The 27996-nt window shown below is 41.5% G+C and overlaps 1 protein-coding gene across 1 annotated transcript in view; it reads right to left on the bottom strand.

Moving 5' to 3' along the window:
* LOC143982240 (acetylserotonin O-methyltransferase-like) overlaps window positions 1-27996 on the bottom strand; it is a 79969-nt gene that overhangs the window by 19511 nt on the left and 32462 nt on the right. Inside the window, exon 4 of the mRNA XM_077480794.1 lies at window positions 25671-25739. Coding sequence (XP_077336920.1) covers window positions 25671-25739 — 69 coding nt within the window. The remainder of the gene's footprint in view (window positions 1-25670; window positions 25740-27996) is intronic.

The raw sequence follows: 27996 nt of genomic DNA, 5'->3' as shown, positions 1-27996 counted from the left end.
CACTCACACTGACTGAACTATCACTAGATTCACATTAATGTAAAGATGAATGGTGGTCATTACACTCACACTGACTGAACTATCACTAGATTTACACCAAACTGAGAGTCTACACTGACAATAGAATCGGAATAGCAAACTATAGCACACTGTCTAGTAGCATTGAACAGAGCCCTGTTCTACCTCTCTCCACACCGATTTACACTAAAAGTAGCCCCTATTGAAAGAATAGTTTTATAGTGTGGGTCAGGACTAAGAGCAATGAGCCATGATTGGATAGAGTCATCATGACAACATCCAATAATGCCTCTGACGGTGCTCTAATTTTTTTCATTTTTCACTTTCATTGCTTCAGCCAATCAAGGATTTTAATGCACTGTGTGATGGAGCAGTGCATTGTGGTCATTCAGTGGGCCGAACAAACGGTCAAACACTCTGATAATTCCGGTGTTCTCCGTATGGGTGTACATCCAATGTTCGGCCCAAACTCATGCTTGGGACGATGCGTTTGCCCATTCCTAGTTAACAGTAATAGAGGTAACTACGCCAAGATCATACCAGTATTTGCAGCAGTATCCTGCTGCTATCTGATTGAGCCACCTCAACCAAAAGATTATATAAAAAAGACAGTGCTGTGCACAGGCGTGTGCAAAATAATAAAAGTAGTATATGTGTAACATGCGCTAAATACTAATACTATCCTTATATACCATTATCCAATATTGGCAATCTAGGCAGTGCTAGTAATATTCACAGGGAAGAAAAACTTTGGGGGTTATTTACTAAAGGAAAATCCACTTTGCACTGCAAGTGCACTTGAAAGTAAAGTTGCTGTAGATCCAAAAGGGGGACAGGCGAGGAAAATAAAAATCATTTTAGCTTGCACATGATTGGATGATAACATCAGCAGAACTTCCCCTCATTTCAGATCTACCCCTTAGATTTAAAGTGACTGCACGTCCAAGTGCACTTTCAGTACACTTTCAGTACACTTTCAAGTGCACTTGCAGTGCAAAGTGGATTTGCCTTTTGTAAATAACCCCCTTATGTCATAAAAAAACAAAAACACCAAATAAAAAGTGAAAAAATAGTAATAGTCCCATATTCAAGTGTGTGATCTGTGAATTTATTTTTTTTAAAGCAAAGACGAAAAACAAAAACCACAAAAACCTTCAAACTCATTAATGTATGAAATTCCTCTCAATAATCCAATCATTCCTATTAAATCACATATATGTCCAATTTCATGCGTGGTCTCAAAAAAGATTTCTAAGTGCAACTTAATAATGTGCTTTTCCTTTTGTATACTACCACCACACCAAGTGAAGAATCTGCCACCACTTATGATCGATATCACTAACCGACAATAATGGCTGGTGATGGTAAACCAGCAAACAGGGGTTTTCCATGACAGGGCGCAATTATCTGCAGATCTATAATTAATCTTCCCTGTAAGAGAAAACATCTGTTTGCTGGTTTACCATTACCAGCCATTATTATCAGTGAGTGATCTCCATCATAAGTGGTGGCAAATTTTTCACTTGGTGTGGTGGTAGTATACAAGAAGAGGAAAAGCGTAATCTTAAGTTGCACTTAGAAATCTTTTTGAGACCATGCATGGAATTGGGCATATACAGTATGCGATTTAATATAAATGATTTGACTATTGAGAGGAATTTTTGACACATTAATGATTTTGAAGATTTTTTGGGGTTTTTGTCTTTGCTTTTTAAAAAAAAAAAATCACAGATCACACACTTGAATGTGGGACTATTGCAATTTTTTTCACCTTTTGTTTGGTGTTTTTGCTTTTTAAAAGTCTTCTTTATGATACAAAGTTTTTTTCTGTGAATATTACTAACACGGTCTAGATTGCCGATATTGGATAATGCACCAGTTCATACATTAATTAGTGCGCCGGAAAAGTCAGTAATTGAAAGTGCGAACCAGCGCATATTAAAGCGCAAATAATGATAATAAATATCCGCATATGCAAACTGCAACTGCCGCTAGGGTAACTGCGGTTTTCTCATTGATAATAGTGCACATCCAATACAATTGGTTAATTTCATCTCATTGGATGCATCTTGTTAGGCAATTAGTAGGTGTACTCAGTTAATTAACCCTTTTGATGCTAATCTCATTCCTATCACTTCTAATATATCTTTGAAATGTTTTTTTTTCTTTTCTTACCCAAATTTTTCAATGCATTACAAAGAACAGAGAAGTGTTTCTAAACCCAATAAATTAATATTTTCAGATCTTAATCTTTAAAGGTGACCATACCCCTGTTGTTGGGAGTACTCCATCTCCCCTCCCTTCCCTTAAAAAATGTTTTCTTTTTTTTTTTTTTTGGGAATATTTTTGCAACTTTTGCACTTTATGCACTCTCTGGCATTTTTGCACTTTCTGCGCTTTTTGTAGTCTTCCCTCCCCCCCCCTTTTTTTTTTTTTCTTCCCTTTTTTTTTTTCTGCACCTGCATTAATTGCACTTATTTATCCATTACATTTTTTTTTTTTTTTTTTTTTAGCACTTTTAATCTTTAGCACTTTTTGCGCTTTTGTGTCTTTTGCACTTTTTGGCAATTTCATTACCTTTAGCACTTTTTTGCACTCTGTGCATCTTTCTTGCACTTTTTGCATTTAACTCAAAAAGGAAGGAAATCCCCTCTCTACCCTTTTTCATTTAAGAGTGAGGATATACAATATATATATAATATATAGTTTTGGAAAAATTATATAAAAGAAGGGAGGGAAGAAAAAAAAGGAAAAAAAAAAAAAAAAAAGAAAGAAAAAAGAAAAACAATTGCATAATACTGATGATGTATTGTAGTTGAAAACGGATTTGTATACAAATATATTGGGGGAAGCGGAGAGGGAAGGGGAAAAGAAGAAGGGAACAAACAAAGAAAGAGTGTCTGCTCCCCAGGAGGAGCTATAATCTGGGGGAGACTAGGCTGGTAATAGAGCTAAATAATATTAATGCTTAGTTACGCTTAGTTACGTAAATTTGAAAGATTAAATCGAAGGGGAAGGGGGGAAGAAGGGATAATGGTAAGGAGGGGAGCCAAAGCGGGACAAACAGAAAGCGGGAAAGGGAATTCTATAAAAACTTATATGGCCCAGGGTAGAGTAGATCAGAGGGAAGAAAGAGAGGCTGAAAGGGGAGAAGGAACATCACCTGCCCGTGAAGAACAGATTAGTAAAAAACCTAATATAGAGGAAGGTATAACTCCACAGAAAAGCTTGAAAGAACGACACCAACAAAAAGAATTAGGAAAGATGTGGGAACCAGAAAAAGAAGGAATCAATCCCCAATCACTCCCTACTAAACAGGACATGGCAGAAATGATGTCACATTTGGAGGGGATGATTAAGGGAGAATTAAAGGCAACCCGTGCAGATATCCACAACGTATTAAAAAGGGTAGAAGAATCGGAAATACAACTAGAAGATCATAAAAAAGCTATTTCGGAACTACAAAAAAGGGCGGATATGGATTGGATAGAAATGAGAAATATTAGATATAAATTAGAAGACCAGGGAAATAGGAACAGGCGTAATAATTTAAGAATCCGTGGCCTACCAGAATCCGTGAAAAACACTGAGTTGGAGACTGTGCTTCGAGAAGTCTTTAATAAAATAATGAAAAAAGAAGTAACATCTAATATAGCTTTCGATAGAATACACAGAATTCAAACAAAAGAGAAGTCAAGACCCGAGATGGAGAGAGATGTGATTGTGAGGTTTACTCAATATGAAATAAAACAACAAATTCAGCAAGATGCAAGAAGTTCTGAAACTATTAAATATGAGGGAGCTACGTTGCTTTTTTTTTCTGACCTCTCACAAGAGACACTGAGCCGGAGAAGGGCATTGAAACCCCTAATAAATCAACTACAAGAGAAGAAGATCACTTATAGATGGGGCTTCCCCGCATGCCTAATAGCTAAAAACCAAGGGATATCAGCCATCTTAAGATTCCCAGAGGACTTGAAATAATTTTGCAATAAACTGAATATACCCTGCGTTAATTTAGAAAACTGGGAGAAAAAACCCCTAGACTGGACGAAATTAAGAGAACAACCTTGGAACAGAGTGTAGGGCCCCTTCTCCTCTTTTTCCTCTTTCTTTCTCCTTTGTTGGATTAGGGGGGAGGAGAGGGGGGTGGAAGAGGCAAAAATTGGGGTAAATAAATATTAACAGGCTGATAGGAAAGAATAGGGGAAGTAAAGGGGAAGAGAAAGGAAAGGGGAAGAGAAGAAAGGGAGTGGGGGAAGAGGGAAAGGAGGAGAAGGAAGAAAGAAAGAAATAGGGAAAAATAAAGGTTCTAGGCAAGGATGATTCTGAGTAGGCTCGCAAGGAGGGGAGGTATGTGCCGGGGGCGGGGCGGTGCCTGCGTGCCCCCCCCGAGACCACCTCCAAGAGGGGGTGAGGCTCGGGGGCTCACGCGGGCACTTATACTCCCTCAAGGAAGGTCCAACCAGGGCTGGGGTCTGGTAAATAGGCACTAGCCTGGAGGACGGTAACATTGATATTCAATGTGTAAAGGGTGGCGGGGTGGGAAGGGAGGGAGGAAAATATCGGGGGGGGAGAATATGTTGTTTCACATTTATTAATGAAGGGTGTACTGACTGGATCGATTTAGGTAAAAAATATACGTTTATTTCTGTTTCTGATTTCACGATGGAATGTCTATGGTGGACTATAACCGATCTCCATGAAAGATGGCCCCGTTGAAGATTGTTACATATAATGTTAGAGGGTTAAATAGTCCCAATAAGAGGTATCAGATTCTGCAGGAACTGAAAAAATGGTCATCAAATATTGCTTTTCTACAAGAAACTCATCTTAAATGGTCCCATAATAGAGGCCTGAAGTCTAAAAATTATCCAACTTGGTTTCATGGATACTCCTCTAGTAAAAGGGCAAGAGGAATTGCTATTGGGTTTGACAGAAATACCCCTTTTATTTTAAAGGCTATGGAATCGGATTCTGAAGGGAGGTATCTATTTATCAAAGGTTTAATTTATAATAAAATGTATACGTTGGTTAGTATCTACTGCCCTAATTATCTCCCCTGCCCTTTCTTTGGGAAAGTGTTGAATAAATTAGAATGTTTTAAGGAGGGGGGGGTGATTATGGCAGGGGACCTTAACTTTGTATTCGATCCAACCCTGGATGCCCAACCCCCATCCCTACGCTCAGAAGGTAAATACCTAAAGATAATTAAACAAAAATTACATAGACAGCAACTAGTGGAGGTGTGGAGAATTGCGCATCCAGGGGGAAAGGATTTTACCTATTATTCCCAGGTACATCACTCTTACTCAAGAATCGATTATATCCTCTTAGACCATCAGCTTCTGGAGGGGTTAAAGGAAGTAGAAGTAAAATCAATAACTCTTTCAGATCATGCCCCCGTTATGGCTGTTCTGGACCTGGAGGATATACCGATTAGACAAAGAGTATGGAGGCTGGATGAATCCCTCTTGCATGACCATAAAATATTTGAGGCTTTGGAAAGAGATATGAACTTATTTTTTAAAGAAAATAATGTAGAGAATATTACACCAACTTTGTTGTGGGAGACCCACAAGGTATATATGAGAGGGAGATTGATAGCAGAAGCAGCTAAGAGGAGGAAAATAAGGTCAATGCGAAAATCACTGATCTTACAGGAAATCCAGGAGTTGGAACAGTTACATAAAGGGTTAAATGACCACAAAATAATGGATGAACTTATGGGAAAAAGGGAGGCACTGAGAGATATACTGGAACAGGAAACCAGGCAGGCCTTTTTAAAGTCCGCTAAAAGACAATATGAATTTGGTAATAAACCGGGGAGAATCCTGGCAGGGGTAATTAAACCTAGAAGAAATTTTAATTATATTGCAAAAATTAAAGATAAGAAGGGGGTAATGAAATATGCAACAAGAGACATCAGTAACATCTTCTCAGAATATTACCAACTATTGTATAAAGTAAATGGCAACCAGGACCCCAAGGATAAACAAAAGAGAAGGGAAAAAATTGAACAATATCTCCGAAAGGTAGATCTACCGAGGATAGCAGAGGAGGATGCTGGTATGCTCGATAGGGATATCTCTAAGGAGGAAATAGAGAGAGCAATTAAGGATAGTAAGAATGGGAAGAGCCCAGGGCCCGATGGATACACGTCATTATACTTTAAAAAGTTTCTGGGACCATTGACACCTTATTTCCATCAGTATATGAATTCAATTGGGGAAGGAAGGGAGATACGGAAGGAAGCTCTGGGGGCCTTTATAACTATATTAGCAAAGGAAGGGAAAGATCCAACATTATGCTCTAGCTTTAGACCTATTTCTCTGATTAATGAGGATGTAAAAATCTATGCAAGGATTTTAGCCGAGAGGCTGAAACAGCATATGCCAGAATGTATAGAAGGAGACCAGGCAGGTTTTGTACCTGGAAGGGAGGCGAGGGATAATATATTGAGGACAACCCTCTTAATGCAGGAAGTTAAGAAGAGGAAGCAGTCTTCCCTTTTCCTATCGGTCGATGCGGAAAAGGCCTTTGATAGGTTAGAATGGGAATATATGCTGCAGACACTATATAAATTTGGTTTAGGCCCAAGAATGCTGAGGTGGATAGAGGCCTTATACTCTAACCCTACAGCTCAGATTCAGGTGAATGGGACCCTATCAAACTCTTTTGGGCTTTATAATGGTACACGTCAGGGATGCCCACTATCTCCCTTACTTTTTGTATTCTCTCTAGAACCTCTTTTGGCATCTATAAGAGCGAACCATGGCATTGAGGGAATAAAGGTCTCAGAGAATGAGCATAAGATATCTGCATTTGCAGATGATATTATGCTCTATATAACGAACCCCAAACAGTCCCTTCCTAGGATTCTGCAGGAGCTGGAGGAATACGGGAACGTCTCGAACTTTAAGATCAATAGAGAGAAAACTGAGATATTAAATGTCTATACTTCCCCAAAGGAGAGAAGAGAACTTAGAGCTCTTTTCCCCTTTGTGTGGAAAGAGAGGGGCCTGAAATACTTAGTATACTTATCGACATCAGTTACAGATTTATATCAAGATAACTATCTCCCCCTTTTAAATAAAATTAAACAAGATCTTAAAGGATACCCCGCACATAGACTGTCATGGTTTGGCAGGATAAACGTAATTAAAATGATGATTCTTCCAAAGGCTCTATATATCTTCCAGAGCCTCCCGATAAATATTCCAGGGGCCTACTTTAAAATTATTAAATCCCTGATTCAGAAATTTATATGGAACAAAAGAGGAAGCCACGTTTCTTATAAGATAATGAATAGACCCAAGGATAAGGGAGGGGTATCCCTCCCAGATTTTCAAAAATACCATTCAGCAGCGGTAATGAGGAGGATTCTGGATTGGGTTTATAATGCTCCATATAAAAAGTGGGTACCACTGGAAGATAATATGAGTAATGTTGCCCTGAGTCAGACCATTTGGATTCCAATGAAGTTTAGGGGTCTCTCTAGAGGAATATCCCCGATTACAATGGAAACATTAAGAACATGGGACGGGGTACTTAAAGGTACAGAAGGACAAAATAATAATAGCCCTCTAATGCCCTTGTCAGGAAATAACTATTTACCCCCGGGGAAAGAAAATAAAATGTTCCTGAAGTGGACTCATAGGGACATATTAAGATTAAGGGATGTGATAAAAGTAAATAGCTTATGCTCATTAGTGGAGATACGAGAGAAATATGGTAGAACACCATGGGATGGATGGAGATACAGACAACTCCAACATTTTGTTGAGTCCCTTCCAAAACCTCTCCGCTCTGGTGACAACTTAAATCCTTGGGAGAAATTGATTGACCGAGGAGGAGCGGGCAGACAGGGGATTTCTAAAATATATAGGACCTTAATATCTTTGATGGAGGATGAGGCGATACCTGCTTTTGGGAGATGGGAAGGGGAATTGAATCAATCAATCCCAGAAAAACTGAAAGGGAAAGTTATAGACTATACCCACTCCACTTCAATAGATACAAAGATCCAAGAAATGAATTATAAATTATTGGTTAGATGGTATTATGTTCCATCGAAAATGCATAAGATTAACCAAGACCTATCACCCCTCTGTTGGAGAGAGTGTGGGAGGGAGGGAACTCACGCCCATATATGGTGGCAATGTAGTGCAATCCAGTTATATTGGGAAAAAGTGGTGGGCTTAATTAAAGAGATCGATGGGAAGGAAATAGAACTGGATCCCTGGAAATGTCTGTTTCACGCGACCGAGGGCCCCAGGGAAAAATACAGAAGAGCATTAACCACTTAACAACCGCCCATTGCCGATTAACGGCATCAGGGCGGTTGTTTAACTCTAAGAGGCCGTTAATTAACGGCCTCCTAGAATTCTGCTCTCGCGCGCCCCCTGGGGCGCGCACACGAGAGCATCCGTGACCGCTGGGTCCAGTGGACCCGGCGCATCACGAATCACGGTAAACGGCCGCTCATCGCGGCCGTTTACCACGTGATCGCTCCGTCAAATGACGGAGTGATCACTTGTAAACAAGCCGGCGTCATGTTATGACGCCGGTTCCTCCCTCCCCCTCTCTGTACCGATCGGTACAGCGGAGGGGAAAGAGATCGGTGTCAGCAGCGATGTGGGCTGCATCTGCAGTGCCCACATCGCTGCTCACCGAAAATTAACCCCTCAAATCCCTGCAAATACTCTGCATTACTCTGCAATTCCCTGCAAATACTCTGCATTACTCTGCAATTCCCTGCAAATACTCTGCAATTCCCTGCAAATACTCTGCAATTCCCTGCAAATACTCTGCAATTCCCTGCAAATACTCTGCAATTCCCTGCAAATACTCTGCAATTCCCTGCAACACTCTGCATTGCCCTGCAACACTCCGCAATGCCCTGCAACACTCCGCAATGCCCTGCAACACTCTGCAATGCCCTGCAACACTCCGCAATGCCCTGCAACACTCCGCAACGCTCTGCAATACCCTGCAACACTCTGCAACACCCGCCAATACCCTGCAACACTCTGCAATGCTCTGCAACCCCCGCCGATACCCTGCAACACTCTGCAATGCTCTGCAACCCCCGCCGATACCCTGCAACACTCTGCAATGCTCTGCAACCCCCGCCGATACCCTGCAACACTCTGCAATGCTCTGCAACACCCGCCAATACCCTGCAACACTCTGCAATGCTCTGCAACACCCGCCAATACCCTGCAATGCTCTGCAACGCAGTACTCTGCAACACCATGCTCTGAGATACCCAGCCATAGTCGGTGATACCCTGCAATACCCAGCCATAGACATCTCCCGCCGCCCTCCGCCCTCCGGTGCTTCTACCGAATCGCTAATACGATCAAAGCCAGAATCTTTTTTTTTTTTCAGGCTTCCCAGCTTAGAGGTGAGATGTGGGTCTTATTGACCCCACATCTCACTGTAAAGAGGACCTGTCATGCCATATTCCTATTACAAGGGATGTTTACATTCCTTGTAATAGGAATAAAAGTGATCAAAAAAATTATTTTTGGGGAAAAAAATGTCAAACTAAAATAAATAAAGTAAAATGAACAATAAAAAAAAAATGTTTTTTTTAAAGCGCCCCTGTCCCCATGTGCTCGCATGCAGAAGCGAACGCATGCGTAAGTCCCGCCCACATATGAAAACGGTGTTCAAACCACACATGTGAGGTATCGCTGCGAACGTTAGAGCGAGAGAAATAATTCTAGCCCTAGACCTCCTCTGTAACTCAAAACATATAACCAGTAAAAAAAATGTAAATCGTCGCCTATGGGGATTTTTAAGTAGCGACGTTTGCCGCCATTCCACGAGCGTGTGCAATTTTGAAGAGTGACATATTAGGTATCTATTTACTCAGCGTAACTTCATCTTTCACATTATGCAAAAATTGGGCTAACTTTACTGTGTTTTTTTTTTTTTAAGCACAAAACAGTTTTTTTTCCAAAAAAAAGCATTCGAAAAATTACTGCGCAAATACCGTGCGAGATAAAAAGTTGCAAAGACCACCATTGTATTCTCCAGGGTGTTTGCTAAAAAAACATATATAATGTTTTGGAGTTCTATGTAATTTTCTAGCAAATAAATGATGATTTTTACATGTAGGAGAGAAATGTCAGAATTGTCCTGGGTGCTCCAGAACGCCTGATGGCGCTCCCTGCATGTTGGGCCTCTGTATGTGGCCACGCTGTGTAAAAGTCTCACACATGTGGTATCACCATACTCGGGAGTAATAGCAGAATGTGTTTTGGGGTGTAATTTGTGGTATGCATATGCTGTGTGTGAGAAATAACCTGATAATATGACAATTTTGTGAAAAAAGTAAAAAGAATCTTGATTTTGCAAAGAATTGTGGGAAAAAATGACAACTTCAAAAAACTCATCATGCCTCTTACTAAATACCTTGGAATGTCTTCTTTCCAAAAAGGGGTCATTTGGGGGGTATTTGTACTTTTCTGGCATGTTAGGGTCTCAAGAATTGAAATAGGCCGTCAGTACTTCAGGTGTGATCAATTTTCAGATATTGGCACCATAGCTTGTGGACTCTATAACTTTCACAAAGACCAAATAATATCCACCAATTTGTACTTATTTTTACCAAAGATATGTAGTAGTATAAATTTTGGCCAAAATTTATGAAGAAAAAATTTCTAATCTGCTAAATTTTCTAACAGAAACAAAGAAAAATTCGTTTTTTTACAGAATTTTCGGTATTTTTTCTTTTATAGCACAAAAAAAAAAAACCCAGCGGTGATTAAATACCACCAAAAGAAAGCTCTATTTGTGTGAAAAAAAGGACAAAAATTTCATATAGGTCCAGTGTTGCATGACTGAGTAATTGTCATTCAAAATGCGAGAGCACCGAAAGCTGAAAATTGGTCTGGTTATTAAGGGTGTTTAAGTGCCCAGTGGTCAAGTGGTTAACTACATTTTTGCTGAATGCAGCGAAAGTACTGATCCCGAGATACTGGAAAGTAAAGGAAACACCAGGGATAAGAGATTGGTTTAGGGAAATAGATAGATTGAGGATTATGGAAGAATTAATATACCTTCAAAGGGGAGCCGAAATTAGATTCCAGGCGACTTGGAGGAACTGGTTGGAATTTAGAAAATCCTCAATATATCTTGGAATTATGGGGGATGGAGTGGGCGTCTAGGGGAGGGAGGTTGGATGCATATACTTCATAACCCCTTATATGTTTTTTTTACAAGGGAAGGAAGAGGTAAGAGGGGAGGAAGGAAAAGAAAAGGAAAAAATCCCCCCTTTTTTTTTTTTTTGTGAGGGGAGGAGATGGGGGGACCCCTTGTTTTAGGATCCTTTAGGGGGTTTGTTTGTTTGGGTGTTTTTTTTTTTTGTAGAAGGGAGTGGGGATGGAAGGAGAGGAATCCCCACCTTACACAAATCACAAATTGGAATTAAGAAAAAGCGTCACGTGGGAGGGGGTAACAATAAGGGCAAGATAAAATCACAAAAGGACAATTTTGAACACATGAGGAGAGGAGGATGGGGGGGTTTTTTTTTTTTCTTTTTTTTTTTCCTTCTTCCCTTCTCGGGATATTTAGGATCGATCCGGTCGGGTACCCAATGTGTATTTGTTTTTACTGTCTGTTTTTATGTGAATGATGAAAATATTGAAATAACATGAATGTTAAACAAAGTGATTTCTAAAAGTATGTATAAGGAATATTTTTTACTGTCTTTTTGTAAATGTGGAAAACGAAATAAACAATATTTAAACACATAAAGGTGACCATACATTGCAATCAGTGATGGAGCAGAGATCAGTGTTCACTAACACAACCACGCCCCCCACAGTTAGTAGCATGCCCCCTAGGACACACTTTACCCATACACTGCCACCCCCTGGTTAACCCCTTCACTGCCAGTGTCATTTACACAGGAATCAATGCATTTGTATAGCACTGATTGCTCTATAAATGACAATGGTCCCAAAAATGTGTCAAAAATGTCCGATGTGTCCGCCATAATGTTACAGTCACAATAAAAATCACTGATCACCAACATTACTAGTAAAAAAAAGTATTAATAAAAATGCCATAAAACTATCCCCCATTTTGTAAACGCTATAAATTTCACGTTTTTTTACCAAAAATATGTAGAAGAATACGTATCGGTCTAAACTGAGGAAAACAATTGTTTTTATATATTTTTGGGGGATATTTATTATAGCAAAAAGTAAAAAATTATGCGTTTTTTTCAAAATTGTCACTCTGTTTTTGTTTATAGTGCAAAATATAAAAACCGCAGGGGTGATCAAATACCACCAAAAGAAAGCTCAATTTTTGGGAAAAAAAAGGACATCAATTTTGTTATATTTTAAATTGTTCAAGTGCTTCTTCCCATCACTTTTTAGCTTAAATATCGCGTTGTACAGAGATTGGCCAATCAGATTGTATAGTGCATGACCATCTTAAGTGCCAAATTTGAAATGTAGTTGTGCCATGACACTTTTATTTTCCAAACAATCAGAGAATTTAGTGACCATTTTAATGGTTTCTGGTTGTTTTACACGAGGGGGGCCATACAAATGCGATGATCTAGTCCATGCAAGAGCCTTAAAGGTCTTTCTGAGATTAGTCTGAGTTTAGCCCCGTGCTAATAGGCGCTCGCGTAGACACCTGAGTGTAAAAATCCCTGTCCTCTGTGCAATTGCGGTGTAGACTATGGTATTGAGCATAGGGTGTGCTGTGTACCAGGGGGCGGGCATGTGCACTCGAAGCATGGAGCAGAGTGTTACCTGTCGAGGGCTTGCAATATAGATCTGTTCCTATTTGGCCAGTAGGGTCCTTGATGATCCTTAAGTCAAGGAAGGGAATGGTGTTATGGTCATAACTGAAGGTAAAATGTGAATTGAATTGGTTAATGTTCAAATGATCAACAAATGATCAACAAATTCAATCAGCAATCACTCAATCACGCAAGTTCCGGTCCAAATTACTAAAAGATTATCAATAAACCTATACCAACATAAAACGTGATTCAGAAATAATTGTAGGATCTCGCCTGCAAAGATTGTTCTCTCCCACCCTCCTACCATGGGCGATGGCAATCCAAGCTGCCTCCCCAATTGGTCACACGTGTGAGGGTAAATCGTGCATGCACAGTAGGGAGAGACGGCCCTGATGACGTCATACACCAGCATTTAGCTAGCCAAATGGCGTGGGCTGGGTTGGAGCTACTTAAGGGTGCTTACAGTGTCTTCATCTAGATGGCTGTAACCCAGGGGCACTCAACACTCAAGTCTACTCATGGTAAGGTTCACTTTATCAGCCTAACTACCTACTGTGATGGGAAGTATGCATACCTATCGGCAGCACCTCTCAAGTGGTGAGGGTTGCTGTTGCAGACTCAAAACCCCACACATCCTACTCTGTGCTGGAAGAAGCGCTCAGTTCAGTGCAAGAACCTTCCTCTCATGCATATATATGTTTATTTTTCCAGGGGCTCCGATTTGGCTATCATTAGATCCAACTGGAATATTGAATACAGCCTCTACCCAACAGAATATTTAGCCTTGCACTGATGGAATGATACTGCCATCAGCCCTCTGCTTGTGACCCCCGGGGTTTTTTTACACTATATTTACATATTAGGTGGGATTGGACCATTTACTCATTCCCCTTCTCTATCTCGGTCCTTCTTGCACTCCACTTGTCTTTCCTTTCCCTCCCCCCTCCTCTTCCCTCCTCCCACAAACTTTTCCCTCTCCCATACCCCCCTTCCCTTTTTTACTCCTTTCTTTCTTGGTCTTTCCATTCCTAATTTTCCTTTTTTTCTTACCCTATTTTTCTCTCTCTTTTCTCTGCCTTCTCTGGTCTCTCCCCTCCCCATTTGCTTTCCCTCCCCCCCACCTACCCTCTTCCTCTCCTACCCCCCCTTTTCCCCCCTTATTCTCCTCTTTCCAACCCCACTCTGCTTCTCCTCTTTTCCCCCTCCCCTTTTTCTTTCCTCCTTTCCCCCTCCTTCCTACCCCCCTCCTTTTCTTTCCTCCCCGTCTTATCTGTCCCTCCACTTTTTTTCCCCTTTTACCTTCCCCTTTCTTCCTTTCACTTTCTCTTCCCTCCTTCTCTCCCTTTATATCTTCTTCCCCCCTTCATTTTTTATTATTCTTTATCTTCTATCTATGGTTCCCCACCCTGTTTCCAATGGACTATCACTTTGTTGTAGCTGCCTACGGGCGACTACCTTTATTATTATGTTTTCTATTCCTCTTTAAAATCAGAATATTCATGCCCTCAAGTGTCTCCTGTGTCCGCCGTGGGGGGGATTACCTGCAGGTGCCTCAACAGGTGCTGCTTTGTGCTTTGCTAGTCCCCATTGGTAAGTAACACAAACAAATAGGAACCTCAACATTCATACTATGTGTATTCTACTGCATATAGTGTTGTTTATTTTTATTTTTTGTCATTAAATATTTAAATGATTTTTGAATATGTAACTATGAGAATGTACTTACCTTATAGATCGTGTAATTGACTTCTCCTGAGCAAGCGACTACAGTTGCTAAACATGTAGCCCACCATGTCAAGACATACATCTCAGCTCCCTTTACTACCAATGGGGTTCACCTATTCCTTTGGAACCATTTGTATTTAACATGTACGGTTGTAATTAACTGTTTATCAATTTATGTACAATTGCTTTTAATCATGTCTTTTTCTTAAATAAACTGTTAATTTTGTTACAATCCCCTGTTTTATCTATAGGTACCGTGATTACTTCCTTTCTAAACCAGGGGCATGCTTGGAGCAGCCCCAGGTGTTTTCCTTCAATAGTTACTTTTTTCAAGACATGCTAGAGTGATCTGGAATCTTCAAACTATGGCTCTCCAGCTGAACTACACATGCCATGAGCAATGTAAAACTCTGGCATTCACAGACATGACTAGGCATGATGGGAATTCTAGTTCCTGAACAACTGCAGGGCCATAGTTTGAAGGCCTCTCTGCTAGACCATTATTATGCCTCCAAAATGGGGAGTGTAGCATCTACCCAACTTCTCTCTGCTGATGGACACAAGAACCTACATACATATATATATATACATATACACACACACACACATCTATACACATCTATACATATACACACACATATACACTGAAGCAGGAAGCAATATACATTGGCCCAGGAGTGAATCTGTACACAGGAAGTAGGTGTGTGTTTTGAGGCCAAATCATTTAGACAGACACATGACCCACACAAACACCACCCCATGTAAAAATAAAAAATTATCTTAATTTGCAAATCAGGGTCATCCATCTCTTCCTCAGAGAACAGTGAGCGGGGCATGGTGGTGGGAAGAAATTAGCAGCAGTACAAGCAACTTCCTGGAAGGGTATAATGTCATTCCTGTGTGATGGCCACCGCTTCCAGTAACCAGATATGTGCCACGGGTACATACCTCCGCGCACACAGCAGTTGCACATCTCACATAGTGTAGATATTTGCCAGCACACCAAGGATCGGCACAAAGTGGCGTCCATACTGCCATGCTGTTAGACGCAACAAGTTATGTTGTACAGAATCCCGTACATTGGGAAATTGAACGGCTGGTTTTCTGACAATACTGTAAAATTTTTATACAATGAACACACCCGCTGTCCAGTCATTTACAGCCTACCAAAAATCCACAAAGGAAAGAACCCTCAGAAATTTAGATCTATTGGCACAGGGTCAATCACCCAACCTCTGGCTCAGCTAATTGACCATCTCCTACAACCTTTGGTAAAAAAAAGTTACCAGCCTACATTAGAGATACAAATGACTTCTTAGAGAAACTTAGTACATTAATGGACTTTGGTGAAGGATGGAAACTTGCAACCATGGACACAGGATCCCTGTACACATGCATACCCAATGATGCTGGACTGCAGGCAGTCAGATATGTTTTGACTGACATGGAATCAACACCCATACCCAAAGAGTTTTGCACTGAATGTCTCAATTTTTCGCTTACAAACAACTATTTTTCATTCTAGGGCACCAAGTACGCACAGATCCATGGTACAGCCATGGGGAGTTCAGCGGCCAGATCTTTTGCCAATCTCTTTGTAGGCCTACTTAAGGAATGTTACATTTATCCATCTGATGCATTTAACAACCATATTAAATGTTGGTTTAGGTACATCAATGACACTTTCCTTATTTGGACCGACGAGGACGCTCGGTTCTTTGACTTTGTTGATTTTTTTGAACAGTACCTTTACAGGGGTTGTGTTCACGCCTGAAATTTCACCATGTAGCATTTCTTTCTTAGATGTAATGATCACTATCAGGGCTCTCTGGTTACATCTCTCTTCACGAAACCCACTAACAGGAATACACTCTTGCACTATCATAGTGCACATCCCAAACATCTTCCCAATAGTCTGCCAATATCTCAGTTTATGAGATTAGTACGTGTTTGTTCTGATGAAGATGACAAACTACAGCAACTCTGGGAAAGAGTGTACCCTGTAGAAGTTCTTGACCATGCACTAACCAAGATTGGGACCACTCGCACCAAGTCCTCTGGGCCTTTGGATCGACTATTCTTCATCCACACATTCAACTGTGAGTCTGACCATATCAGACAAGCCATTAAGGAAATTTACATATTCTACAGCCAACAACACATTGGCATATGAACTCAAAACGTGGCCCGTAATTGCACATAGATGGAACAGAACACTTTGTGAACACTTTCCTCCCTCCCATTTCTTTACCCCTTTTCCCTACCCCCCCCATTTGTTCTTCCCCCACTCTTCACTTTCTCTTCCCCTTTTTTCTTTTCTTTTCTTTCCTTCTCTGCTTCTTTTCTCTTTTTTTCTCTTTTTTCCCCTTTGCCCCTTTTCTTTTCTCCCCTTTCCTTTTTCTCCCTCCCTTTTTACATTTATTTTTATTTGTATTTTTATTCGTATTTATATTTATTTATATTTCTACTTATTTTTATTTGTATTTTTATATTTATTTGTATTTTTACTTTTTTATTGTTATTTTTATTTTCATGACTATTGTTGTCCCCTTTTCCTTTTTCTTTGGCTCTCTGCATTCTTTTTCTTGACTTTCTCATCTATTTTCAACCATCTTTTAGTTATCCAAATTCCTTGGTCTCAATCCCTCCTTGCTTCCTTTCGTTTTTCTCTCTTACTTTTGTTCTTTCACTTCTTGGTTTTCTCTTCTTGCATCACTCACGTTCCTCACATTCACTTCTCCTGACCTCCCTGGATTGGATTCAATCTGCCTTGCTGGGCAGGGCCAGCCATTGTCATCCAGTTCCATGACATTTGGTGGCCCCGGCACTGCAGCGTCCCCTGTTGCTTAGTCACTGCCGGCGCATCACTCATGCGTGGCCGGCGATGACTGCTGTTGTCGGAGCGTACCTGCAAACATTTACCCGCACATTGGTGCTGATCTGTGTTGAGCCGGGTGTGTCTGCATCATGCGTCTCCATGGCATCACTACAGCATCCCTGTTGCCTGGTCAACGCCACCGAATTGCACATGCGCAATTGGCGATTGCCGCTGTAATATAACTAATCCCTGCACTAGCACCAATCGATATCTAGATCGTGTGATTCTTATTTATGTTCCCTAGCAACGGGCCCGTCCTTATAGTGATGCAGGATCCACAATACCAATCCTATATGACAAAACAAAGGTAGTGTCAGTGTGTTTTTTATGTTAACCCCTTCTTCACATATGTTTTTTGGATCTGTTCAATTACGCTAACTTTTTGAGTCTTTTTGGCGGGATTTTTGACGTCATACCTATCTGGGGGTGGGAGGAGCTTTCCAGGGCTGGACTAACAAATGTTTATAGTGAAAGGCAACTGGTGTTTGGAAAGTTAAACTAAATTAAATCCTTTCTTATTTTTGCTTGGCGATCTAATCCCTCTGCATTCTAAGTTTTTAGAAAAGGGACACAAAGCCCAACCTAAAAAAAGACAAACAGGGGTTCTAACACTCACTTGGTTTCCCTAAAATGCCCACAATTAGAATAGGATTTTCTTGAGCTAGATTTTAGCCCAGTGTTCTAAATCAGTGGTTCTCAACCATGTCCTCAAGTACCCCCAACAGGCCATGTTTGCAGGTTTACCTTCATCTTGCACAGGTGCCTTAAATCAGAGTCAATGGCTTGCTATTTTAGCTAAGATAAATTCCCAGAACATGTCCTGTTGGGGGTACTTGAGGACTGAGGCTGAGAACCACTGTGCTAAAATGGAAGATTGAATACTTACCTCTCTATCCATGGCAGCACATGCTACCATGAAGGCACCAGAAAAGTAGCTTTTAGACAAATCACAACTTTTTTGTTTTGCCATGCCAATCAGCCTAGTTAGAGTGGTTGTAAACCCTTGCAACACACTTTGACCTACAGGTAAGCCTAGATTAAGGCTTACCTGTAGGTCCAAGAAATATCTCCTAAACCTACACGGTTTAGGAGATATTTGCCGAAAGACAGGCACCACTGTCTACAGCACATGCGCTGTAGACAGCGGTGCGCAGGCGCACTGAGCGTGGCGCAGTCAACGGCGATATGCCGTGAGTGGCGGCTCCCGTACGCATGCGCGGGAGTGACCTCTTTGCGGCTTCGCCAAATGACAGCGGCGGAGCAGCGAGACCCACCGAGAAGATGTATGCGCCGGATTACAGGGGACAGCAGTGACTTCGTAGTCCATTATGCTTTACCTTTGCAGGGAATTAAAGAGGAAGTAAACCCATCAGGGTTTACTTCCTCTTTAAGCTGTAGCTGGGAAATCTGTTGCATGAAAATTGTTTAGGGGGGAGAATGTGAAATCCATTATTTAGATTGAGCTTGCATCTGCAAAACAAATTATTAACAAAGCACATAAAACATAAATATTTGCTGCAAATTGTATTGGTCAAGGAAAGCAAAAAACACGTGTATGTTAATTAGAGACACTAACAGAATATAATTTTGAGGTCTGACCATTTTGCAGAGGAAATTAACAGGCGTTAAAAGGACTGCACCCACAAATGGACAGTCTCTTAAGGATTTAAACATTTTAAACATTTATTAGTCAACAGCTTGAGGAAGATTTTGCAAAATAATGCAGCACAGACAAGGTAAAGAATGCTATCTGCAAGCTTTATATAACATAGGTATGTGTGCTAATGAGGCAATTGAAAACACATGCACAGTCCATGAAACACACAAAATGCAAGTTCACCCAATGTAGAGACAGAACTTCAAAGTGGGTACCAGAGGCATAGCTTGAAGCTTGTGGGCCCCGATGAAAAAGTTGACCTGGACCCCCCCCCCTACTACTTCCAACGTGCGTGCAGATACATCCACTGCATGCCAAGATACTTAAAGTGGCTTAAGTCTCCATGTACACTGGAGCTCAAAAAAGCTGTTTCTGGATGCCAGATTGCTGACAGAAAACGCTGGTTGAAAAACTTGATTTTATCAGTGTTTTGCATTGCCATTAATGCATGTTCGGCAGCGCTAGCTTTTAGCAGCGCTTCTCTGCCTTTATTCAAAATCAGTGGTTCCCTATGGGAGCTCATTGATTTGAATAGAAGTCGAAACAAGAAGTCAGATCAACATGATCCGACCTGTGGCATGACTTGTGTGATGAGGATGAATGGGAACCCCGCCAAAATGAAAAAAAAAAAAATTGGCCTTGGGTTCCCCCTCGGACGATACCAGACCCTTTGGTTTGGTATGGATTTTAAGGGGAACCTCCTTCGATGAAAAAACAGAGTGGGGTCCCCCCTAAAATTCCATACCAGACCCTTATCAGAACATGCAGCCTGGCCGGTCAGGAAAGGGGGTGGGGGGTGAGCGAGCGCCCCCCTCCTGAGCCGTACCAGGTTGCATGCCCTCAACATGGGGTTGGTGCTTTGGGGCAGGGGGGCCTGCGCCCCCCCCCACCCCAAAGCACCTTGTCCCCATGTTGAGGGCATGCGGCCTGGTATGGTTCAAGGGGGCATTTGCCCATCCCCACTCCCTTTCCTGACCGGTCGGGCTGCGTGCTCGGATAAGTGTCTGGTATGGATTTTTGGGGGGAACCCACGCTGTTTTTTCAGCGAAGGGGATTCTCCTTAAAATCCATACCAGACTGAAGGGTCTGGTATCATCCGAGGGGGAACCCCATGCCATTTTGTTTTTTTAATTTTGGTGGGGATTCCCCTTCATCCTTTGCACACAAATCGCACCGCAAGTTGGATCATGATGATCCAACTTCTGGTGCGACTTCTATTCAAATCACTGGGCTCCCATAGGGAACCATTGATTTTGAATAGAGGCTTAACGCTTTTTACAGCGTTAACCCTCGTTTTAACACCTTTTACCGGTACTGCTCCTTATGGTGTTCAGAAAACAGCCCATAAACTCCACTGCTGATAAATGTCCAACAACGTCCATGTGTGCATGGACACATAGGATAACATAGAGTGAAGTTAATGGGCTTTTAAAAAAACGCCCAAACTCCAAAAAAACTGCATTTATGAGCTCCAGTGTGCATGGAGCCTAAAAGTTTTGAGTTCCCAGAGTTCCTCTTTACATCAGAGGACAAAGATTAATGCTGGAGAATCAGAAGCAAGGGATCACCACTGGAGAATCAGAGGACGGGGACCCCTGGCAGGTTTACTTGGCAGAGCTCCTTTCCCATTCCAGCACTGTATACAGCTTCCCCACACCCCCACACTACACAGGGCTGAAATTACATTCCTTTATACAGTCTGTCAGTCTGGCTTTTATGTTTCTCTTCTGACCTGTGAAATTCTCTGGTCGGAATGGAAGTGTAGTTGCAGTAGGCAGATACTTACACCCTGTGCAGATCATGGCTATCTGGTGTAAAGGAATGTGATTTCAGCCCTGCGGAGGTGGAACAGTATAGGGTGCTGTAATGGGAAAGGAGCTCAGCAGCCGGGCATAGCATGTAGGGTGGAGGGGGTGGTCAGGAGGCTTTGGGGGGGCAACTTAGTTCTGGGAGGGCAAAGCCATGTGACAAAAAATCTGGAGCCTGTAGCCCTTCAGGGGCCCCCTGAAGAGGTGTTAAGGGATTTGTTTTAGCAAATTCTGAAGGATTATCTGTCAGTGTTGGCAGGTGCTCGGAGAAGGTCACCTCCCGGAGGTGGGTGACTTTACCCCAGTTGTCGGGGAAGTGGGGTAAGTAGTCATCCCCAGGTGGGGGTACAGTGAATCCCATCTGTGACTAGGAGACACTGAGCAGTGTCATACCTCACCAGTGACATCGGTCCCATCGTGGATACAGGACGGCACGCTCCACTGAGCTTGGTTACCATTCTATGTTGCCAGCAAACAGAACAGACACTCCCCATCCTGGGCTGTTCTCACCTCGTGCTTCTCTCCATTCAGGAAATGGCTCACAGCTTCTCACCAGCCAATGGGAACAGAGAAGTAGAAGCCCAGTACTGGAGCATGGGCGTGGGACCCAAAGGCAGATCGGAGTTGGACTTTGTGGAGGATATGATAATATGACAGGGAGGTTGCAGGGAACCCCTGAAGCTAGGGGTGGGGTTTGCGATTGTGACCCCTGCAACCCCTTATGCTACACCCATGGGGGGTACACCTCTTAAGGATGTCCTTAAATTACTAACCCAAAAAACACACTCTCTGAGCATGCCCAGAAAAATCCAAGTGCTGTTCACACAAAAAAAAAACAAAGTCCCTGAGCATGCCCAGAACACCACAAATGCATTTCACACACCAAAAGCCACAGCGAGAAAACAAAGTACCTGAGCATGTCCAGAACAACCCAAATGCAGCTAGCACAAAATAAGCCACCCCCTGTCCAAAATTAAGCACATGATCCAGCATGCTACAAAATTACAGATGGGACAAACACCCCCCGGGTTCAGAGGGGCAAACAAAGTCTAACATGGGCAAAAGTTCTACAACAAATATCATTGCAGTCTATGGGAACTGACTTGTTAAGTTTGCGAGTCCCCACTTGGCTGGCTTATATTCTAGTTATTGGCCTTAAAATGGGTATGGGTCCCACCCTGAGGGACATATATCAATGTCACCAATTTGGACAACCCCAAAAACAAAACAAGGAGACGTGGCTTTAAAAATGCAAAATTGCTTAAGGAGGGGCTCAGGCACCCCAAAAGCCAACCACCTTGTTCCCATATTCAGGGGGACCAGGGCCTCTTCCACACAACCCTAGGCTGGGTTTGTGGGGGGCTGCAGACAGGGGGCTTTACAGAATGTAGAAAACCCCTTTAAACTAGTGTGTACAAGATGCTTTGTGGTTGGTATTGGGCTGAGCCCAACATGCCCTAAAGGCAGCCAGCTATGTTGAGTGCATGTGGCCTTCTATGGTTAAGGAGGGGGTTGAGCGATCACTGTTCTCGCCCCTTTCTTTGCTGGCAATGTTGTAGGCTCTGAAAAATGATGTGGTTTTGATTGATGAAGGCGGCTCACTGCCTTTTGAGAATAGAGTGGAGTGTGGAGTTTACCTTTAAAGCAAAAGTTAGCCCATGGAAATCCAAGGGGTTAGATGGGGGAGACAAGAGCATTGGAGAATGGAGTGTGGAGTTCCCCTTTAAAAGCAAAAGTTAACCTATGGAAATCCAAGGACATAACATTAACTAAGATTTTGGCCATGCAGTGAACAAAACGCATGTGAACAAGCGCAACAGCCAATTGTGCATGCGCATTGCTTACACTGATCTCACGCAGTTCTAAAACGTACTTGCAGGCGCAGCAGGCTTTCTCTGAAACTTCTGAAAAAGTTACCTTCTCATTCTATTTTGGGCATATTTGTTACTTGGCCAGTTACTAAACTTCCTCACATCACCCCACAATATTGGCACCTCCATCTTTTGTCAATATTGATTTGGAGATGCCATGTCCATAGTGGCGCACAGATTGCATTCCATTTCCTAAATATGGAAATGTGTGTTGCACCTCGCCGTGCACCTCTACTGATGGCGCGCGGCTTTTGTAAATCACCCCCATAGTCTTCTTTATGATCCAAAGTTTTTTTCTGTGAATATTACTAGCACTGTATAGATTGCCAATATTGGATAATGGTTTAAAAGGATAATATTAGTAATTAGCACGTTACACATACTGTATACTACTTTTATTATTTTGCACAAACCTGTGCACAGTTTTTTTTATTTTATATTTTGCAATAGGAGTTGTTGCAAATGATGAACATGCTTCAGGAGACAATTATAAACTGGAGACACATTGCAAAGGACTGCTGGAGATCACTGCTTTTACAGTCCCTTTACAAATCAATACTTTATCATTTGTGTGCCTTACACCTCCCTTAAAAAATTATTTGTGCCACATTTAATCAAATATATGATTATAAGGGGTACAAAAAAAAAACAGTAGTGTGACAGAAATAAATCCATTTAACTACCACAGGCGGTCCCCTAGTTACAAACATCTGACTTACAAACGACTCCTACTTACAAATGGCGGGGGACAACAGGAAGTGAGACAAAATCTACCCCTAGTTAGGGAAATTCACTCCTGTAAGAGTTATTATGGGAAAAAGGTACCTTCACTGAAGCTTTATTACCATGGCTTGTTTCCGCAACAGCCCAACATTTTCAAAACCTAATTGTCATTGGGACAGAAAGGGAAGTGAAATAATCTGAACAGGGGCACAGACAACAGAAAAAACATTACCGGGGTGTTGACCCTACCCTATGCTATCCAAAAAGCTCAAAAATATTTTTTTGGGCTGGAGCTACACTTAAAAATGTACCTGTTCTGACTTACAGATTCAACTTAAGAACAAACCTACAGACCCTATCTTGTTTGTAACCCGGGTACCGCCTGTGCAAGCCAAACTAGGGGAGTGTTATAACCCATGTAATGTTTATTGTTTTTCCATCTATGTCTCATCGCTGTCCCATTGGGGACATTTTCCTTCACTGCCTGTCCCATAGCCAAAACAGGAAGTGAGAGACAATCCCGCTAAAGTGAAGGAATCCCTGGTTGTCATCAGAATTAGTGTCCCCACTGGAAGATATCCCCAATATTCCTGTTCTAGGGACAACCCAACATTTGTGTTTTTCTTTTACTTTCACTTTCGCTGGTAGTGGTAAACAGGACAAATAGAGAGGGGCACAGGCAGCAATAAAAACTGGCTGATGTTCTAATCCTATCCAAAACTAAAAAAAAAAGTTGCCTTAAGTTATACTTTAACCACTTCCCGACCAGCGCACGACGATGTACGTCGACAGAATGGCACGGGCAGGCATATTGGCGTACATGTACGTCCAATATTCGTTGCCGCCGTGCCATCGGGAGCGCGCCGCCGCCGGCGCGCTCCCGCGCTGCTCGGGACCCCCGTGAGTCCGGTCACGGGACCCGCGGACTCGATCGCCGCGGGCATCCCCGCGATCGTCTCACGGAGCGGCCGAATGGAGGAAATGCTGTATAAACAACATTTTCCCATTCTGCCTAGCAACTAGTGACGCTGATCTCTGCTCCATGTGATTGGAGCAGAGATCAGTGTACACTAAATGAAAGCCCAACCCCCCCACAGTTAGTAACACACCCCTAGGAACACTTAACCCCTACACTGCCACCCACAGGTTAACCCTTTCACTGCCAGTGTCATTTACACAGGAATCACTGCATTTATATAGCAGTGATTACTGTATAAATGACAATGGTCCCAAAAATGTGTCAAAAATGTCCGATGGGTCCCCGACAATGTCGCAGTCACAATAAAAAATCGCAGATCGCCGCCATTACTAGTAAAAAAAAAAAATATTAATAAAAATGCTATAAAACTATCCCTATTTTGTAAACGCTATAACTTTTGCGCAAACCAATCAATAATCGCTTATTGCGATTTTTTTTACCAAAAATATGTAGAAGAATACGTATCGGCCTAAATTGAGGGAAAAAAATGTTTTTTTATATATTTTTGGGGGATATTTATTATAACAAAAAGTAAAAAATAATGTGTTTTTTTCAAAATTGTCGCTCTATTTTTGTTTATAGCGCAAAAAATAAAAACCGCAGGGGTGATCAAATACCACCAAAAGAAAGCTCTATTTGTGGGAAAAAAAGGACGTCAATTTTGTTTGGGAGCCACGTCGCACGACCGCGCAATTGTCAGTTAAAGCGACGCAGTGCCGAATCGCAAAAAGTGGTCTGGTCTTTGACCAGCAAATTGGTCCGGTCTGAAAGTGGTTAAGTAAGCACCAAAAAATACAATGCTGTTTGCAGAAGTCCCAAAGGGCCATTCAATGAATTTCAACAGGCCAAAGATTGGGCAACAGAGGCCCTAGACTATATGACAGATCCCTTGGACTTCTATGTGACCTAAACTTCAGTGTCTGTTGATTGTAAATTGACACTGCCTCCTCCATGTTATCTCTTTTGGGACAAAGTGTATGAACAGTTTACAAAGTCTGCACTTGGAGATTTGAAATGCTCTGCTTACTTGTGTTATTAAAAAAAAATCCCCAAACAAGTATATTATAGACATTTACTGCTTTATAATGCAAATTGTAAATTTACATAAGAAAACATTGCAAAACCACATTCATAGAACCTTGAAAATTTGAGTGAATGCAGTCTGAGTTTGAAGGACAATATTCTGCATTGAAGTGTGAGATTGTTACTTGATTCAACTTCTGACAACCACATTACCTGTAAACAGCTTTGAACAAGTCCTTTGAAGAGACTCCAAAAGCTCTTTCATACTGGCTTTTTCCTTCCCTGAGATAGAAGAATCAACATAATTTGATAATATACTGTAATAGTTGGTTTAGCATATATATATTTAAACTTCTTATACTTATGTTCATTTATCAAGAATCTCTAACGTTTTAAACATATTGCACATTTTTAGTGTACCAAAACCAATGAATAGCTTTGTGATTTTATTTTGGAAAAAAAAATGTAACAGCATATCCAAGTTTATCTCCTTATATTTAAAGAAAGTTATAAAACTTAAATACAGAATTCTGTACTTTATTTTAACTTCAAACTGATTGTCTACTACACTGCATACAGTGCATATGAACAGAGAAAACAGTTCTCCAAAATAGCCAATGGTACATTTAAGATCTGTGTATGCTGTGAGGGTGCTCTAGCAAACTCTTGCATGTGGCAGTTTGAATACAATTTTTTTCTTCTTTTTTTGTTGCGCCCATCCATACTCACCCCTTACACTCCCTTCACTTCTCTCCCCCCATCCCACAAGTTTGAAGACAATTTACATATACAGTTCCATGCAAAAGTATTCACCCACCTTGGCATTTTTCATGTTTTGTTGCCTCACAAGCTGGAATTAACAATGGATTTTTTAAGGATTTGCATCATTAAATTTACAGAACGTCCACAACTTTGAAGATTTTTTTTTTGTTTTAATGTAAAGCAAACAACGAATTTGACAAAATAACATTTGTGCCCATGCCTCCTTGCAAAACTGTTCCAGCTCCTTCAAGTAGGAAGGTTTGCACTTGTGAACAGCAATCTTTAAGTCTGACCACAGATTTTCTATTGGATTGAGGTCCAGGCTTTGAATAGGCCATTCCAACACATTTACATGTTTCCCCTTAAACCACTCAAGTGTCGCTTTAGCAGTGTTTTTGGGGTCATTGTTCTCCTGGAAGGTGAACCCCCGTACTAGCCTCAAATCACATATAGTGCAGTACAGGTTTTGCTCAAGAATATCCCTGTATTTAGCACCATCCATCTTTCCCTCAACTCTGACCAGTTTCCCAGTCCCATCTGCTGAAAAACATCCCCACAGCATGATGCTGCCACCACCATGTTTCACTGTGGAAATGGTGTTCTTTGGGTGATGTGCTGGGTTTTGCGCCAGACATAGCGTTTTCTTTGATGGCCAAAAAGTTAAATTTTAGTCTCATCAGACCAGAGCACCTTCCTCCATACATTTTGGGGGTCTCCCATATGCCTTTTCGCAAACTCAAAACATGCCATTTTGTTTTTTGCTGAAAGTAATGGCTTTCTTCTGGCTACTCTGCCATAAAGCCCAACTCTATAGAGCATACGGCTTATTGTCGTCCTATGTACAGATATTCCAGTCTCTGCTGTGCAGCTCCTCCAGGGTCACCTTAGGTCTCTGTGCTGCCTCTTATTAATGCCCTCCTTGCCCAGTCCATGAGTTTTGGTGTGCGGCCATCTCTTGGCAGATTTGCTGTTGTGCCATGTTCTTTGCCATATGGTTATGATACATTTGATGGTGCACCTAGGGATCAAAGATTTAGATTTTTTTTTTAATAACCTAACCCTGACTTGTACTTAACAACATTGTCCCTTACTTGTTTGAAGAGTTCCTTGGTCTTCGTGGCAGTGTTTGGTTAGTGGTGCCTCTTGTTTGGGTGTTGCAGCCTCTGGGACCTTTCAAAAAGGTGTGTACATGTAATGACAGATCATGTGACACTTAGATTGCACACAGGAGGACATTGTTTCACTAATTATGTGACTTCTGAAGGTAATTGGTTGCACCAGAGCTTTTTTATGGGGCTTCATAACAAAGGGGGTGAATACATACATACATGCCAATTATCAGTTTTTTTATTTCTAAAAAAATAGTTTTATGTATATATTTTTCTAATTTTACTTCACCAACTTAGACTATTGTGTTCGGATCCATCACGTATAATTCAGATTAAAAAACATTGAACTAAAGGCTGTAATGTAACAAAATAGGTAAAAAGCCAAGAGTGGTGAATACTCTTGCAAGGCACTGTAGTATCGGGATAGATGGCTTGCAGGGAAATCTTGTTCTTGCAGTGAAGCTACCTTGTAAAAATCTTGGTTTTCAGTACTCAAATCTGAACAAAGCCTTAGGAATAGAGTTATAAAAAATTCACAGAGATGCAGTAGTGTGCATTAATTTTGTGCAAATGGGGCAAAAACAAATGTTCCTGAGATTTTTTATTTCCGGGTCAAATGTTTTCCATAGAGTGGATCAGGAAAATACAGCATTATGGCCATTATAGCA

This window comes from Lithobates pipiens, unplaced genomic scaffold (genome assembly GCF_037356315.1).
Source record: "Lithobates pipiens isolate NorthernLeopardFrog02 unplaced genomic scaffold, aLitPip1_a1.2 Scaffold_16, whole genome shotgun sequence".
Taxonomy (NCBI): domain Eukaryota; kingdom Metazoa; phylum Chordata; class Amphibia; order Anura; family Ranidae; genus Lithobates; species Lithobates pipiens.
Note: the sequence above shows the minus strand (reverse complement) of the source record. Positions and strands in the feature narration are given on the sequence as shown.